The sequence below is a fragment of the Sciurus vulgaris genome (assembly GCF_902686455.1).
Source record: "Sciurus vulgaris genome assembly, chromosome: 8".
Classification (NCBI taxonomy): Eukaryota; Metazoa; Chordata; class Mammalia; order Rodentia; family Sciuridae; genus Sciurus; species Sciurus vulgaris.
In genome coordinates, this window is record NC_136468.1 from 104,527,242 (window position 1) to 104,545,571 (window position 18,330).

The 18,330-nt window shown below is 40.9% G+C and overlaps 1 protein-coding gene across 3 annotated transcripts in view; it reads right to left on the bottom strand.

Annotated features, from left to right (window-relative positions):
- Nucleotides 1-18,330, bottom strand: part of NUDCD3 (NudC domain containing 3) — a 100,284-nt gene that overhangs the window by 27,646 nt on the left and 54,308 nt on the right. For all 3 annotated transcript variants that reach the window (XM_079150766.1, XM_079150767.1, XM_079150768.1), the window contains exon 3: nucleotides 10,599-10,731. In XM_079150766.1, the coding sequence (XP_079006892.1) occupies nucleotides 10,599-10,731 (133 nt within the window). The remainder of the gene's footprint in view (nucleotides 1-10,598; nucleotides 10,732-18,330) is intronic.

Genomic DNA, 18,330 nt, shown 5'->3' on the forward strand with positions numbered 1-18,330 from the left:
AGACAAGTGTGAATGAGGATATGGAAGTTTGAATCTTTGAATATTTCTGGTGGTAATGTAAGATGTGAGACTATGTTTGACTTAGAATAGAGTTTGGCAATTCCTCAAAAAAGTTAATTACAGCTAGGTATTACACATTTGAAATCCCAGAACTCAAGAGGCAAAGGCAGAAGGATCACAAGTTCAAGGCCAACCTCAGCAACTTAGCAAGATCCTATCTCAAAACTTAAATAAATGAAAAGAACTGGGGATTTAACTCAGAGGTAAAGCACCCCTGGGTTCAATCCTCAATACCAAAAAAATTTAATTATACAAATACCATATGACCCAGCAATTCCACGTCTAGGCATTTACCTAAAGGAACTAAAATATGTGCAAGGATGGGTGGCAGAGGGAAAGAACAAGGTACAACTGTGCACATAGTGGGGAAAACAAAGGTGCCCTGCTCTCCTCAGCTTCAGTGCACAGGTCAAGTACTGAGACACCAGTGAAGGAATAACAAAGCATCTGAAGGTGGGACAGAGGTGGAGTCTACATCAGAAACAATACTGAGGCACATTCATGCTCTGGGAGATGTCCTATCAAGCTCAATAGCTCTGGGGTACTGATACAAATCCTCTAAGACCAGAATGATATCCAGAAAGCTGAATGATGTGATCCTTACTGTAATAAGGTGGTACACAAGTGCACTGTGTAGTTATATCCCAAGAGCACATTCACATTTGCTAAGCATAATAAATTGTTCAAGAACTGGTTTAAAACCCAAAGTATTCCCCACCAACACACCATACCATCCTCATCCACATACAACAATTTGTAACAGATGGTGCCTATAATCTAGAACAGTTTTTAAAATTACAAATGTTTAAAAATCAACACTAGTGTCCATTTTCAACTCCAGTTTTATCTCCCCAGTTTTGTTCAATTTCAAGTTCTCTTGCTTTTTCTTTCTGGTGGCACTAGGGACCAAACTCAGAATTTTGAGAATGCTAGTCAAGTACTCTAATATTTGGCTATACTCCCAACATTCATCTGTAATTTTTTAACAGTTGCATTTTAGAATCTAACAAACACAATAGAAAGGTCAACTACAAGTGATAAAATTCATACTGTTAGGTTGTTGGTTATTAAGATATAAGATAAAGTCCAAACTACCACAAAGAATGGTCTTCTATGAGAAAAACGTAACATTTCATGTCCATAACAAACTGGAAACATTAGTAGAACAAGATTGCTGTAAGGGGGTAAGAAGATCAAAGTAGAATATAAGGCAGCAAAAGTTCAAATAACTGACCATCAATGAAACTTTATAAAAATGCAACCTACCTTCCCTTTTCTAATCCTGAATCAAACTCCAGAAGGTATCTTTAAAAAGAACTGATTAGATGAATGAGGTGACTCACACCTGTAATCACAGGAACTTGAGAGGCTAAAAGTAGGAGGATCAAGTTCAAGGCAAGCCTTAGCTACTCAAAGAGTCTGCCTCAAAATAAAAAATAAAAAGGCTAGAGGTACAGCAGAGTGGTAGAGCACCACTGGGTCCAATCTCCAGAACAACAAAAAACAAAACAAAAAATGATTTCATAAAAATTACTATGTTGAGCAAGGAAAATACATAAACCAACTCAGATGCTAAATAGCAAAACTGAACAACAGATGTACAATACAATAGACCTCCTCACGTACAGTTTTGCTTTCTGAGGTTTCAGTTACCCACAGTCAACAGTGGTTAGAAAATATTAAATGAAAAACTCCAGAAATCAATAATTTATAAGTTTTAAATTACATAGTATTCTGAGTATCATGATGAACTCTGTTACCAACCCACCCACCCGACTCCATCCCACCTGACACATGAATCATTCTACTATCCTGCATCTCAGTTTTATATGCTCCTTGCCAATTAATCACTTGGTAGCCATTTGGTTATGGGTTCTACTGTCAGAGCATCATAGTACTTGCATTCAATACCCTTATTTTACTTAATAATGGCTCTGAAGCACAAGAGTAGTGACAACAGCAATGCAGATATGCCAAAAAAGAAGTCCCTTTTAGGGAAAAAGTGCAACTTCTTAACTAAATAAAGAAAGAAGAAAACTACACTAAGGTTGCTAAGATCAATGTTAAAAATGAATCCTCTATCTAACGTAACTGTGAAGAAGCAAAAAGAAACTTATGCTAGTTTTACTATCACATCCCAAACTATAAAATTCATGGCCACAGTATATAAGTTAACACAGAAAAAGCATTAAATCTATGGGTGTTCTAACTGATGACACTTTGTTACACCAGGAAGAATCAAACTTATATAAAGACTTCATTCAGCAAGAGGCATCCTGAAATGAGTGCTACCAAGTCATTTACTTCAAGTAAGGGATGGTTACACAGATTCAGGAATAGGATGGGACTGAAAAAATATAAAATATATAAAAATTACTGGAGAAGCTACTGAAAATATAATAGTATATAACAATTACTGGAGAAGCTACTTTTGCTGATGAAAAAAGCTGCTTCTAGATTTCTGGAACAGTGGAAGAAGTAAACCAGGCTCTTCTGGAAGATGCCCAAAAGAACCTACATTCATAAAAGTGCAAAGGAGGCACAAGGGTATAAAATATGGAAGGGCAGATTAACTGGTATTATGAGGCAATGCTGTAGGGCATATGATAAAGCTAGGCATAGTGTACAGAGCAAAGAACCCACACACTATCCACTATCGAAAACAAAAACAAAAATTATCTGCCCATGTTCTGGCAACATAATCAGAAAGCGTGGGTGTCAGCCATCTTGTTTATGGGATGATTCCACCAATACTTCATCCCAGAAATGAAAAAATACTTGGATGAGGAAGTGTTGTATTTCAAAATCCTATTAATACTAGACAATGCACCTGGCCATCCTGAATCTGTTTGCTATGAAAATGAAACTGCGGAAATCCAAATACAAGTGCACTCCTTTAGCCCCTTCACCAGGGAATTATTTGGTTTGTCAAGGCCACATGTACCCGCCTGGTATCCAGTCACATCTGATGAACAACTGATGCCAACCCTAATCTGGACATAATTCAGTACTTGAAACCATTCACTACTGCTGGCACAGTAACATTCATCAAGTTGTAATGGATGAGCTAAAATCAGAAACTAAATGCCTTTTGGAAGAACTTATGGAGAGGAGTTGTAAATTATTTTAAAGGATTCCTTTAAACCAAGGGAGCAGTTGGGGAAAATCATTCTGCAGCAAGTAAGTTGATGGAGAAGTATTTGGTGATGTGCTTGATGACAATGTGGAAGAACATATCAAAGGCCACTGAGAAGCGACAATAAATGAGGAACTGAAGGAGGAAGAGGAATAAGATGTTGAGTCATCTACAGAGGAAGAGGAATAGGATGAAGGACAGACATTAAAGGACAAAATTATGGAATACAATCCTCAGATGGAACACAACATTTAAGTTACCCATATGATTACCAGTGTATTCCAACCTCTACAGCAACATTTTGATAAGTTAAAAAGATACAACTTCCAATTACAACGTTCTTCCAAAAGGTTTCATGGAAAATATTTAACTGTGGGGCTGAGGTTGTGACTCAGTGGTAGAGTGCTTGCCTACTATGTGTGAGGCACTGGGTTTAATTCTCAGCACAGCATATAAATAAATAAAATAAAGGTCCACTGACAAAAATTATTAAAAAAAAATGTTTATGGAAGATCCTCAAGCATTGACATCACCATAGCTCAATGATCCAGGATCACCCTAAGCAGATGACTCTTCTTTTCATGCATTATCAGGAAGTCAGTAGCCTAATGTGGCATCACAATGCTTATGTCATTCACTCCACTCATCTCATCATATAGGCACTATTATCATGTCACATCATTGTAAGAATGGTGAGTACAGTAAGATATTTTGAAAGACCACATTCTTATAACTTTTATTACCATATATTGTTAAATCTGTCCTATTTTATTACTGTTTTATTACTATTTTATTATTGTTGTTAATCTTTCACTGTGCCAATTATAAAGTAAATCTTACCACAGCAATTTATGTATAGGAAAAAGATGTATGTGTGTGTACATATAATGTACATATACATATATATACATATATATGTTTATATTTGGGGGTTGGTGTGATCACTGGTTTGAAGCATGACTTAGGAATATTGAAATGTATTCCCCAAGGATAAGGGAGAATGGGTATACATACATCATTAAAAACTGATATCTAATCCATACAGAACTCCCAGAAAAAGTTTAACAAACTAACAAAATGAGCAGAAGATAAAATTTTCTAAGGAAAGGTTCATGTACAAAGATGCTTATTCCTAAAAGAAATAAAAATTTATACTATTCCTAGATGCTATTTTTCACCTATTCAACTTAAAAAACCCAAAAGTCTGATAATATCATCAGCAAATTTGTGAAAAAGCAAGAATTCTTATACACTGTTCATAGGCATGTAGGTTAGTACAACCCCCATGGAAGGCAATTTCATAATACCTATAGAAATATATATATATATATATATGTATTCTATATATGCTTAAAGAACATATATAAAAATATATATATTTATATGTTTTATATATAGACATATAAATATGTTATATATAAATATATGACTAATATTCCACATATTTAAATAATATGCATATTATATATTCTATAAAGAGAAACATATCTTTCAATCTTACAACAGTACTTCATGGAATTTACTCATATGGAATAAAATAAAATACACATTCATTGCTTTAGTGTTTATAAGAGCAAGAGTGGAAGTAATCTAAATATTCATCAACAGGGGCTAGTTTAATAACCAGCCTGTTGCTTAAAGGACCAAAAGCAGAGGATGGATGCCTCAGGTGTAAGGGGTGGCCACCTGAGCCAAGGGACTACAGACAGTGGAGTCCACCAAGTAAAGCACTTGAGAATATGGAGATAAACAAAAGCAGACAGCCACCCTGGTGGGGCCAGACACTGGGCAGGAACAGTGAGGTCATCTCAAAAAGAAGAACATAACATATGTGCAAAAGGTGGAAAGGGGGAAATACATATTTGTACTTGATTAAATACGCAATAAAATATCTGATGAAATAGTCCCTAAATCTGTTATATGATGACTTAGGTCAATACAGGGCAGAAAAAGCACAGAACCAGGACAGTAACTCTTCATTGGTCATGTTATACCTGTGAACATACAAATGTGTTAGGCATTTGAAAATAAGGTAAATTTAAAAATAAAGTAGATAAATGCAGTCTATTAGCCTTTTCTGTTATGAAGTTTCCTATAATAAAAAGTCTTCCTACAGTTTTTTCCAAATAAGTTCTAAGAAAGGAATGCCATATGTTATAGAGCTTTCAGCACAAATTTCAGTATCAGCATCAAAGCTCAGAGGAAATGCTACCTCAGGTCTAAGCCTGAAGATTGATTGGTAAAAGAGGCACAACCACGTCCAGGGGCTCTGGAAGGTTCGTGGGATGAGGACAGAAATAGTATGAGCATACGACAGGGCCATAAGCACCCACAATCTTTGAGAATGAGGAAATTTCAGGAAGAAACAGATTTCATTTATCATTCAACAACATCTAATAATGATTTTGTTTACAACAATTTCACAGTATTTTCCACTTAAGACAGTCAATAAAACAGGGAGGGGTCAGGGCTTGGGTTCTGGTCTCCATTCCACCAGGAGAATTTTTTCAACTACAAAATGAGAGGTTAAACAAAAATCTCCACCATTTAATTTTCAAAAAATTTAAATTCTATAATTCAATTAAATGCCAAGTTTATAACCACCCTGATTTGAAGTAAGCAACCACAGAAACATCTATGTCATGAATTCAAAGTTCCTTGTCCCTACTCTGAGGGTACATCGAGGAAAGGAAGATAAAAAAGTCAGCAGTTTTTCCTGAACAGCAGAAAGTGAATTAAGAAAAGAACATGATGAACCATATTCTACTGAGGAAGAAGATTAAAAGCTTCATACTGGGAAACTACTCTTTCAATTTGCTGGCAAAGTGATTTTTTTAAAAATGCTACATGAAAAATAAGAAATCTTCTATTTTTCCTTTGAAAAAACTTATAAGTAACATCAGTGAGTTTCATCAATACCCCAATACTAATGCCTCGTGCACACTCATTTGTTCCCCATGACCCTTGAGAAGCACGTGTGCCCTTGCCATACCTATTTGCAGAAAAAGGATCAGAGTGAGAGAACTAAGGAGAGGAAAAGCTCTGCTGATGTACACATAGCATCAAACTACAGCTGGAGAACAGAGGACCTGGATTCTGCTGCAATGCTCCATCCAGTAACACCCTGAGTCTCACACCCTGCCCATCCCCAACACAAACAGAGCTGCCCACATAAGGCCTCTCCATCACCAACCAGAGCCAATTCTGACTCAATCTGTTGAGGTGCTACAGTCGTGGCTACCATCATGATTATAACTGACAGGTGCTAGAGACAAAAACCAAAAATAAACACTGCTGACAGGCAGCTGTGACAGGTACAGTTTGGGAACAACTGAAAAGAAGCCAGTCCAGAAACAAAGTGCAACTCTGAGGAAAAGCCCTTAGACCAATGAAACCCAAGAGATTTGAAATGAATTTATTCCAAAGTTTTAAATGAGGCATGACTAAAACTGATTACTAAATGAAAAGCCAAGATTTTAAAGAGATGTTTACAGTATTGTAAGAATGATGTGGGAAGAAAAATGCTATTGATAAAAGAAAAAGAAAAGTTTCCACCATGTAGACCATGAAGGTTTTCACAAGTAGGTTACAAGTGGAAATTACATTGGTGAGTTTCACAAATACCCTAATACTAAATAAGTCAGTGACTGATTCAAGAAGCCTCTTCCTTCCACCCTTCCATCCCAGTGGGATAAGAAAATGCTCTGAGACTTGTGGGAGTAGGAGGGAGCAATAGGAGGGAGCACTGGCTCCTGATAGCTGACACCTGCACATGCTACTCACCATCCTTGAGTGTACAGTGGCCAGAAGACAGGATGGGAAGAGTCACAGAGATGGGCACTCCATCAGTTCTGGATACACATACAAACCAGCCATTTTATGTTCTGTATCACACTGCTACCTGGAATTGCTTTGCTGGTTATGTGCTGGTTCCTACTACCTATGCAATAAAAGGGATATATGCTTTGGACTACAATCTGGGGTCTGCCTTGGTAACCACCATAAAGGTCATGTGCTCAGAAAACATACACTGCAGAAAGAGCCAGATCCAGGGATACAATTAGTACAAGCAGGGCCATGCCAGGAGCACTGGTGCATGACTGTAATCCCAGCAGCTTGGGAGGCTGAGGCAGGAGGATCACAGTTTCAAAGCTAGCCTGTAAGCAATTTAGTGAGACCTGTAAAAAAATATTAAAAAGGGTCGGGAATGTGGCTCAGTGGTTAAGTACCCCAGGGTTCAATTCCCTGGACAAAAAAATCCCTGAAATTGTGATTTAAAAAAATTTTTTAAAAGATAATAAGAAACTCATTTAACTTAGGAAAAAAAAAAAAAAGCCAGGACCACATCAATCTAGAGGTCATAACAGATGCATTTGAGGGAGGTATAAATCTGAATCTAAGGAAGAGCAGTTTATCACTTTGCAAGATACACAGGGCAGGACCCTTGTAACACAGTGTCCACAGAGTAGAGTCATAGTTTCAACTTCCAGATTGTGGGCCAGCACATTTAAGACCCATTTCTGATGGGAGGTGTCTTCAGTTTCTGGGGAAGGTACCGCAAGAGTGATTAACTAACTTGGTTCTACTGAGTCACAGAAAAAGAAAACAACTAGTTTAAGGATAGACCTATTATATACCCTTTCAGAGAAAGCCCCAAAAGTTCATGGAGCACATTAGAAGTCATATTAAAGCCCAGAAAACTGTACTTCTTTTTTTTTTTTTGACAAGTGAATGAAGAATAGTAATCAATACTTTTCAGAATTTACTGGCAACATTACCAGAAAATGAAATGGAAATAACACCTGACCCACTAATACCCCAAGAAAATTCTAGGTAAAAAGCTCCAGAAAGACAGCCAGCAACTGCTCCTGATATATTCAAACCAGACAGGGTGGAATCATTTGAAGGTGCAATTCTATTGCAAATAATCCCTAGTGATCTGGTCTGACCCACAACCTACAGTTACACTGAACTCTGAATCTAGGGGGTCACCAGGTGCTGGTAAAGGTATACTAAGGGGGGTGGTGAGGAAGGAAGAATTATGCAGAGAGCTGCATCTGCCAAAGTTAGGCCATCCACAGCTCAATGACTCACGGCTTGATACCTTAAAAGGTTCAGGGTTCCCATTTTTGCCCTGTTCATGGCAAATAAGCATGCCCTATCTTTTGTGTCACAAAATGAACTATATTCATCTAAAACTGTCTACTTCTCTTTACTGAAAGTCAGAGTCAGAAGGCTGTCATGGTCCCCACCCAGACAGAGCAGGTGTAAGACACTTCTGCTTGTTCTAGGCTCAGCATGGGGTGCTGAGGAGAGCCTGCAGGAGAGGAATGCCACAGGAGGGCTGGAGGTTCTTGTTTAAACCCAGCCTGGATTTTATATCTACCTTGAGCCTGGTGATCTGACTGTCACTGCAGGGTGTGGGGTGCCAGTCAATCTGATTCCACTGTCAGAGCAGGTAGTATCCAAAAAATGTACATGCAACTCAACTTCATGTTACATACTCCACAAAATCTCTTCTTCCAAAAACTAGCAATGCTGGATGGTTAGTTATTCTTTTTTGTTTGTTAGGGTTATTTTTCCTCCAGTATTAGGTACCAAACCCAGGAACCACTCTACCATTGAGCTATGCTCCCAGACAGTGTTTCTCTAAGTTGCAGAAGCTAGCCTCAAACTTATGAGCAGCTGGGATTACAGGTCTGCACCACCACACCAGACATTACTGGTTATTTATAAAGTGAGGAGTGCGGCCCAGAGAGAAAAGTATAGTTTAGAGGCAGGCACACTTAAACCAAACCCAGCTCTGCTCTTTCATTCATTCATCTATTCATTCACCCAAACCTTTATCCAGAATGCTCCCTATTCTAAGCATAACAAGCAGGGAGCCACACTGTTGCTAAGTTAATAACTTTTCTCAGTTTCAATATCTCTTCTATAAAACAATAATACTTTGCTGTTTGCAGGTTCTCATGTAGACTGAAATAAGGACACAGTTTGACACAAATCAAATCTGTTATATTGTGGACTGGCATTATGTAATGTTGCACTTGGCATTGTTACCTGAGGGTTTTTAAGTGATGCCTACCTATTTACAACAATCTATAACAACATTCCTAACATGGTTTCCTGAGTAAACATTTCTCTCCCCCTAACAGATTAAATCTACTCACTCTATTTTACTAGATTAAGGTTTCAGAAATCAACTCAAGTTGTGAATGTCACAGCTACACCTGACATACCTCCTGTCCCATGGAAGAGCCCACAGGGCACAGGCTGGGACTGCAACTCAGTTAACTGTGACCTCAGGTTCTTCAGTTTGCTTCAGGACTAGGCAGGGCTGCAAAGGGGCTCAACCATGACCTGGTATGGTTTAAAGGAGTGTGCAGGGAGTGTCCACACTGAAAAAACAGAAGCAGTTTAGTGCCTGCCATGAGGGAAGAAAAAGATCATAGTGTGGCACTTGTACCTGAATAAGTGGGACCACTTTCCCAGGAGCATTGGTGATGACAGGCCCAGCCACTGAGCCCAACCAGTGATGGAGTGCACCCAGCAACACCAGAGCACTGTCCCTGGCAGGAACAGGATAGGGACTTTAAGCCAACTTTAGAAAAGAGGCTTGGAGTCAGGGAAGCCTATCCTCAGAATGCATGTGTCACCTATGTGAAACCAGCAATAATGAAGGTACAAGTAAGTGAACAGACAGCAGGAGAAGCACATAGGGATGCTGAGGCACACTGGGCCTGTCCCTCCTTCCCATTCAGTTATCCAGCTGCCCTGGGAGAACTGTAATGTCTAGGGCACACATGCTTGCTCTCTCCCTCTTTCTCCTCCTGTCCCATTATCACATCACAAATCTTTTATGTCCATGGCACATAGTTCACCACACATGGAGGGGTGCTACTCACTGGTCATTTATCTAATGTGAGTTTGCTAGGCCTTGGGCTGGTGAATCTGGGAAACTCATAAGACAGTCACTATATGCAGACAACTGAGTCCTCAATATGAGTTCAGCTGACTGGGTTTTTCCTGGGGACACTGAAGGCAGACTTGATCTTTAAGGAAAATGTAGAATTCACCAAAGTAATGTTTGAGTATAACTTTGAAAAGTGAGAAGCTGACCATCTGCAATGGGGCCAAGAATGCCTGTGACTAGTGAGTCGAGGAAAACGACTGAATGAATTTTCCTCTTGGGTTTGATGCTGCTCATAATGAGAACTGGGTCTGCTATCCCAGGAGGAAACTCCTGCAGAACAGCTGAAAGAACCTCACTGGCAGGAGACTTGAGGCAGGAACAGGAATGTGCCTCACATCCTGAAACTGATCCCAACCCTCCTGAAACACTGCTGAGTCCCTCCAGGGACACCTCGGACTGACTGAACCGCTCCCTTGCCCCAGATGTTACCTGCTTCCCCTTTACCACGTGCTTGGGCACCGGCACCCTGACCTCCAGGTCAGTGTAGTCCTGCGACCAGGTGTAATTCTCACGTACCGCACCGTTGTAACTGTCAGGGTTTTTCTGGAACTGCTCTTGAATCCTAAGAAAGAATCAGAAAGAAGAGATGCAGCCAGGCAGACATGAGCAGAGGGTCCTGCAGGCAGCCTGGCATATGCCACTCTAACATCCTGAGAAGTAACCAACCCAAGTTTCATGTCAAGTTCACTTGCTCTTGCATCTGCAACCCCTTCTACTTTGGAAAAATTTCCTTTCTGACCCTTCTCATGGTTTCCCAAGAAATCATAGGACAAGAGAAAAGCTACAGAGAAGAAACCCATTTGTGAATCCTCACATTTAGGAAAGTAACTGTGACCACCACCAAAGCACAGCTGGGTCCTGCCAGTCAGTTGCCACAGTACTCAGAACTAGGCCTGCCAACTAGTCTGATATGCCCTCATTAATAAAATCCTTGGCTCATGAGTGCCTGGTTTTTCTTTCCTTTTCTTTTTTGGTCTGGGAGTTGAATCCAGGTACACTTTACCACTGAGTTACATCCCCAGTCCTTTTTATTTTAAGACACAATCTCACTAAGTAACTAGGGCTGAACTTGAATTTGCGATCTACCCGAATTACTAGTATTGCAGGCATGCACCACTGTCCCTGGTGGTACTTGATTTCTTATACACTGCTTGGCAGTGTCTATCTTTTTAAAAAGAAAAAGAAGAAGAAGAAGAAGAAAAGACAAAACAATTTAATTCTGCGACTATTAGACTTCAGTCCTTATCTGACCCTGAGTCTCTATTTTCTCTAAGTCAAAATCAAAGGACTGCATTAAACTGTTGCATCATTAGTAAGACATAAGCAACATGTTTAATAAGATGGCCTAAAGGGCTGGGGTTGTGGCTCAGTGGTAGAGTGCTTGCCTAGCATGTGTGAGGAGGCACTGGGTTCGATTCTTAGCACCACACATAAAAAAATGAATAAAGATCTATCGACATCTAAAATATATATATATATTAAAAAAAGATGGCCTCAAAAACCCAGTCAACTTAATCCTATTGAATATCTGTTACAAACAAACACAGGAACAAACATGCCAAGCCAAGAAGCTGATGTTGAAAATATCTGTAATAAAACTTAACAATGTTAATCATATAAATAATTAATTAAAATGAGTTTAGACTCACAAGTCCACTTAGTCAGTTGAGCAGGATCTAGATCACAGACAAAAGAGTCGGCAGTCAGAAACACTGAACATCCTGAAGTGAGAATACTCAGTCATGTTCTCCAGGCCTGCTCAGAGACCAGCAGATGAAACCCAGCAGGAAGAGAGCCCCAGAGACCCAAAAACAACAGGTACACTTCTTTCCACTCATGTGAGAGAACACAAAATTTCATGTGTCTTCATCTGCGTTGACATAAGACAAGGGTCAGGAAGAGGTGGTTAAAGAGGATACCCTTTTTCTGGCTAAAGTTTTGAGATAAGAATATATTTGCCTACTTTCAGTGTGCCTGTCTCTGTACATGCGTGAGGCTGGGCCTTCAATACGGTCGAAGTTCTTTGGGCTGGGTAATGGCAGCTGTTAAAGGCTGAATTGTATCCTCCCAAATGATATGTTGGACTGTTAACCCCCAGGAGCTAAAAATGTAATCTTACTTGGAAAGAGGATCTTTATAGAGGTGATCTGGTTACAATGGGGTCATCAGAGTGGGCCTTAAGCCACTATGACTGGTGTTCTCAAAGAGGGAACTTTGAACAAAGAGACAAATGTACCCAGAGAAGAAGGCTATCTGAAGAGAGGCAGACATTAAAAAGTGATAAGGCTACAAATCAAGGAACACCAAGGACTGTTGTCCATAGCTGAAAGCTGGAAGAGGCAGAATTCTCTCCTATCATCTTCTCAGGAAGTAAGGCCAGGCCAAACACCCGTATCTCTGGTTACTGCCTCAGAACCATGACAGAATCAATGTCATTTAAGCTGCCATTCTGTGGCACTTTGTTGTGGCAGCCCAAACAATCCAGTGGCTAATGGAACTGATTTCAGAGTTGATACTCAAAATTCAGCACTGAATATTGGCAAAACCAGGAAGTATGAATGTCAGCCTGAAACTGCCCACAGGGAAGGCAATGTGCCGCACGGAGATGAAACATAGGAACCAAGAGCCACAGAGGATGTCTGGCTCCATGACTTGAGAAAACAGGGTGGAGTGAAGGCAGCAAAATAAAGATAATGTGTATGCAATTGATCAACTATTTCAAAGTTGAAAGTTAAAAACTATTTAGACTATTTGAAAAAAGCTTTCAACATACTATAAAAACTGAAAAAAAGATGTGTAACTTTTATGTATGGTGCAGCCTCAATTTCTAAGAAGAGAAAATATATATGTGCATATACATATAAAAAAACTGAAAGGAAGCAGGTTAAATGCCTGTGGTTAGCTCTGGTAGTGGGTTAACAAAGAATATGACCTTCTTCATTGTACTCTTAGGAATTATTTCAAATTCCCTATAATATGTAGACATTTTAACCACCAAAAGAAAAATAGTTCTCTTCTGAAAAGTGTCGACAGGAGGCTGATGTGCCCTGTGGACAGGTACCCAGTGGTCCTCCTGAATAAACCCCAGAATCCCCTGAATCAAGGTGAGGAGTCAGGGATAGCCAGAGAGACTTGCCCAGCTACCAGTGTCCATAGGACCCTCCCATGTGAGCACCAACTGCAACATTAAGCTCCTATCTGATATGGACACACTTGAACATATTAATGAATGTCTCCAAAAGAATAAAAGGGCAGCAGCAGCCACCTCTACAGCTGGAAACTAGAAGAAAACGGATGCCCTTCCACAGACAGCCTATATCTTTGTTACCATGTGAAAATAATCAAAATTATGGAAACATAAATAAAATATCTACACACACAAAATGGAAGACCAACATGGCCTTAGCATTTGACAGAGATTAGGGAAAAAATATAGACTCCTCAAAAGTAGGAGAAGGGACTAAGGATGTAGCTCAGTGGTACAGTGCTTGCCTACCACCTATAAAGCCAGGGTTTATTTCCTAGCACCTTAAAAGGGGGTGGGGGGGGCATGGGAGGAGATGGTCCTCTGGAAAGGAGAAAGTGTAACAGGGAGGGGCCCTGGAGAGCTGCTCCAACACAGTGGATACTCACTCAACCACTAGAGTGCTACAAGTTCTGCTCCTCTAGGATGAAGGGTTGCCAGTCTCAGCCTGGGGGGTATGTGCCAGCCTGAACCCACAACTCTGCCCTCAAAGCTCTACACTCCTGGAAAGAGCTCTGGTCATACATGATCCACCTGGCCCATCCTCCCTTTGCCTCCTTAGCTGCCTTTACATGGGTCCTGCAGCTTCCTTTCAAAGGAGGCAGGAGAATCACTCCTTTTAAAACAGCCCTAGCAAGTTGTTGGGTGCTTTTTTTAGCACTCTGAATCCACATTCTCTTTAAATAAAGCTGATTATTTCCAGCCGACAGCATGTAAAAATAAGCGTCCTGTCAAGTGCAGGTGGCTCTGGGCCCCACCAAGTGAGAGTCCGCTGGCTACCCCTGCAGTTGTGGGCCCAGGGAGGCGGGTATGAGCACCAAGCATCAATGCTTCAGCACCAAGGGTGGGAGTAAAACAGTGAGTCAGCAGCCAGGCTGCAGATTATGGAGCAGGCCTCAACGTGGCTCCCACTCCTGATGAGCTGGGACAACAAGGTTTTTAATGTTTTAAAAGAAAAATACAGAACAAACCCCACAACCAGGTGCTATGGCCACAGGCCCTATCTCCTGGGAGATAGGCTGGCTCTGACTGCCAGACTCTTCCAGGCAGAAAGTCCTTCCCAGCAGGCCAGGGCACTTTAACATGGGGGTGGGTAGACCAGGAGACAGTCACCTGTACAGATGAGCACAAGCAACACAGTTGCCAGGAGTTGCTGTCATGCCAGCATGCAGGAACAGTACTCCTCCCTGGACAGGGACCCAGCCCACCCAGTCAGCCTGTCCCAGAAGTACCACTGGGTTCAAAAAATCCTCTCGTTCCATTTGTTTTTAAAAGTCTAAAGATCACAGAAAATTTTGGGTTTAGAACACTAGTGACAAGTACAAAAAATGATGAGTAAAAAGAAGTCAAACCCTGACCTAAAGATATTTGTCCAGAAAGCTGGAGCCCCAAACTGGCAATGGATATATAATTCAATGGGGCTGCAAGTGCTGCCTTCAAGCTCTTTTCCAGAAGACTGGACACAGCATTCACTACCTGATATAAGGGAACCAAGGGTTGGCTCCCCCAAGTCATGGTCAAAGCAGAAGTGCCAGTAGTGAAAACATAAATAAAATATCTATACACACAAAATAGAAGACCAGCATGGCCTTAGTATGTGGAAGACACATGGCCTTTGTGTACCCAGTAGTTGGGCCTGCCACCTACCCATCCCAGAGCTCAGTGTTGCTGCCCATCTCTTACTTCTAAAAGAGTCATTCTTTCATGTCTTTCGTAATCAATTCTATCCACACTTCAAACATTCACTCTCACTCTGCATGTAATACAAAGACCAACACTGCTGTGTTGATTATAACATCCTATTATCCTTGTTGTCCTCAGTCACCCCAGCTTTGAGTACTCATATCACACCTTACCACCCACCTGGGACTCCACTGCCCTTGCCCTCTCAGGAAAGGCACCACAATGTGTATATGTACTATGCTCTGAAAGTTTGTGTCCCCTCAAAATTCACACTGAATCCCAACCTCAAAGTGATGGCAGTAGGAGAAGAAGCGTGGAAATGACTAGGTCATGGAATGACCTCATGAGTGAGATTAGTGTCCTTATTAAGACACCTCACAGGGATCCCTCCCTCCTTCCACCATTTAAGGATACATAAGGAGCATGCTCTGGATAGACACTGCATCTGCCAGTAACTTGATCTTGAACTTTCAGCTGCCCAAACTGTGAGAAATAAATGCCTGTTGTTTATAAGCCACCCAGTCTATGGGATATTTTTATAGAATCCCCAACAAACTGACAGTTATGTATCTACATGTAGTATAAGCACATGTGTATTGTGTGCATAAGGATTATACACGTGTGGTGTGCATGCCATGGGTACAAAGCAGTCAGTAGAAAGAATGGATCATCGCTCCCTTCACATTCTCCATCTCTCTCACCCAATTCCTTCTCCTCTCACTGACCCTACATGTCCCAATCAGAGTCATAGCCGTGGTCTTTCTTGACTTCTTCTACCACTGTGACCATGTGGTCTTCAACAACCTTCTATGGTTCCCTTAGGCCTACAGGCAAAGTCTCGTGCCTCAGCAAGGCCCTCAAGACACAGTGTAGTTGTCATGGTTCCTCCTCCTCCCTCCAATTTTTCCTCTGCTCCTACAAAGGAATCCTCCTCCTCCTTGCTCTGTCAACTCTTCCTGCCTGTGCTTAGTCTCAACCGAAGATTTAACAAAATCTTTTCCACCTGGTGAAAATATAGTGACTTTTCTTCTGAATTCTTCATTTCTGAAGTTTTATAAAATGGGCACTATAAAGAAGGTCCCCCTTTTGGCCCACTGCCCTGCTCTGGAAGCCTCCCACCTGCCAGGTCCATTTCCTGGCATGTCTCACCTTCCTGGAGTGTCCACTCCAAAAACTCATCCTTATGTGCTACTCTCAGTCCTCCAACATGGCCCTGGCCTCCTAGTTGCCATACGTACCCCAGTCCTAGCAACACAGATGTAGGCCAGGTCTTGGCCTACACTTGTACACCCTCAACCTTCTCTCTTAGAAAGGGACGGTATCAGACTAGGTCATTGTTGCAGGCTTCCCACTCAAATGAGCAGTTTGAACCAGGTCATCTCTCTGCTGAGCAGTATGTCTACCTCCTGCTTGGATCCTCCTCCCCTCCCTTATAAGTCCCTTCATTGCTGCACATGCTTTATTTCTAAGTTCATGATTCTGCATTAACACTGATGTGACCCCTCAAGAAGCCAAAGTTGTGGACACCGTGTCACCTCAGTCACATGCCAGGTCCCATTGCTACTGCTGGTGCTACTGTTGCAGCCACCATAGACCATGGACTCTGGTCTCAAAATGTCCTACAATTCAATGCCTCTAAGTCAGTCCAGTTGCTGAGCAATCAAATGGTTTCCGCTGAATACTGTACTTCACATGCCCAGAGAATGCTGTGTGTGTATGGAATTCAAACCCTGGTCAAATCTGGCGTTCCTGTGCACAACCAGGTGATAGTGAGTGGGTCACTCAGCCTCTCTGTGCTTTGGTCCCCTGATCCATAAACAAAGAAAGTAAAACAGAATGAGAAAATGATCATCTTGTGATATATGATAAAAACAATGAGTTGGAAACATTTCTCTACAGCTAAGCACCAGGTGAAAGGCTGATAGGGAACTTGCTGGTGGACTAACCCAGAACAGCCTCAAAATGTCTGTAACCACCAGATGCCACCCACCAACTGGAAGGTATTCCTGCCTCCAAACATGGGTAAAATATATTAACATCTGCAGGACTAACCTGGTAGGAAAGATAAGGGCAAGTAAAACATGGGCACCAAAATCATAAACGCAAAACAAACCAATCCAGAATCTGGTAAATTATACTAGACAGTCACAAGTTTCTTTGACAAATATGTGACATGGGATAAAAGAAGAGAAAAGAAGTTAATCTAAGTTAAGAGACTTAAAGACCCAGTGATCAAATTCAGTGTTTAGACTTTGCTAGGATGTTGTGTGTGTGGAGGGGGGGAGTACAAAAAGACATGTTTGAGACAATCAGGAATAAGTAAACAGACTAGGTATCAAATGTTTTTAAGGAATTATAAACTTTCAGGCTATGATAATCAGATCAAATTTAAGTTCTTATTTTTACTAAAGTACTTAGAAGTGAAATTAAGTGATGTTTGGGATTTGTTCTATCAAAAACAAAATCAACAAATGTATTGGGAGTAGGGAGAAAGATGAAGCAGGAACCATAACATGTTGCTAAGTGATGAAGCAGGTTGAAAGTTTCGTGGGCGTTCGTTAGCTATTCCCTCCTTTCTGAATATTTTTGAAAATCTGAAGAACTTGTCCTGGCTATACGTGTGGGAGTAGAACTACTGGGTCAAAACTGTATACATGTCCAACTTTAAGGGTTAATATTCTGTTTTCAAAGGGACTGCCCTTCACCAGCAACGTGAGTAATGCTGCAAACCCACAAGAGCCATGCTTCATACTGTCAGACTTTGTAAAACCTTGCCAATTATAAAACATAAAAACAGTGTCTCAGTGTAGACTTCCTCCCCACCCCAACCCCCAATACTGAACCCAGTGGTACTCTACCACTTAGCTACATCCCCAGTCCTTTTTATTTTTTAATTTATTTTGAGATAGCGTCTTGCTAAGTTGCCAAGATTGGCCTCAAACTTGGAATTCTACCTCAGCCTCTGAAGAGTAGCAGTAGTGGTAATGCACACCACTATGCCTGGCTCTCAGTATAGTCTTTTTTTGTTGTTGTTTTTAAGATAATTAAAAAAAAATTTTTTTTAGTTGTAGATAGACGTAATACCTTTATTTTATTTATTTGGTGCTGAGGACTGAACCCAATGCCTTGCACATGCTAGACAAGTGCTCTACCCCTGAGCCACAACCCCAGCCTCTCAGTATTGTCTTAACTCACTTTTCTTAGTTTATTGATAGTGCGAACAAGTATTCATAT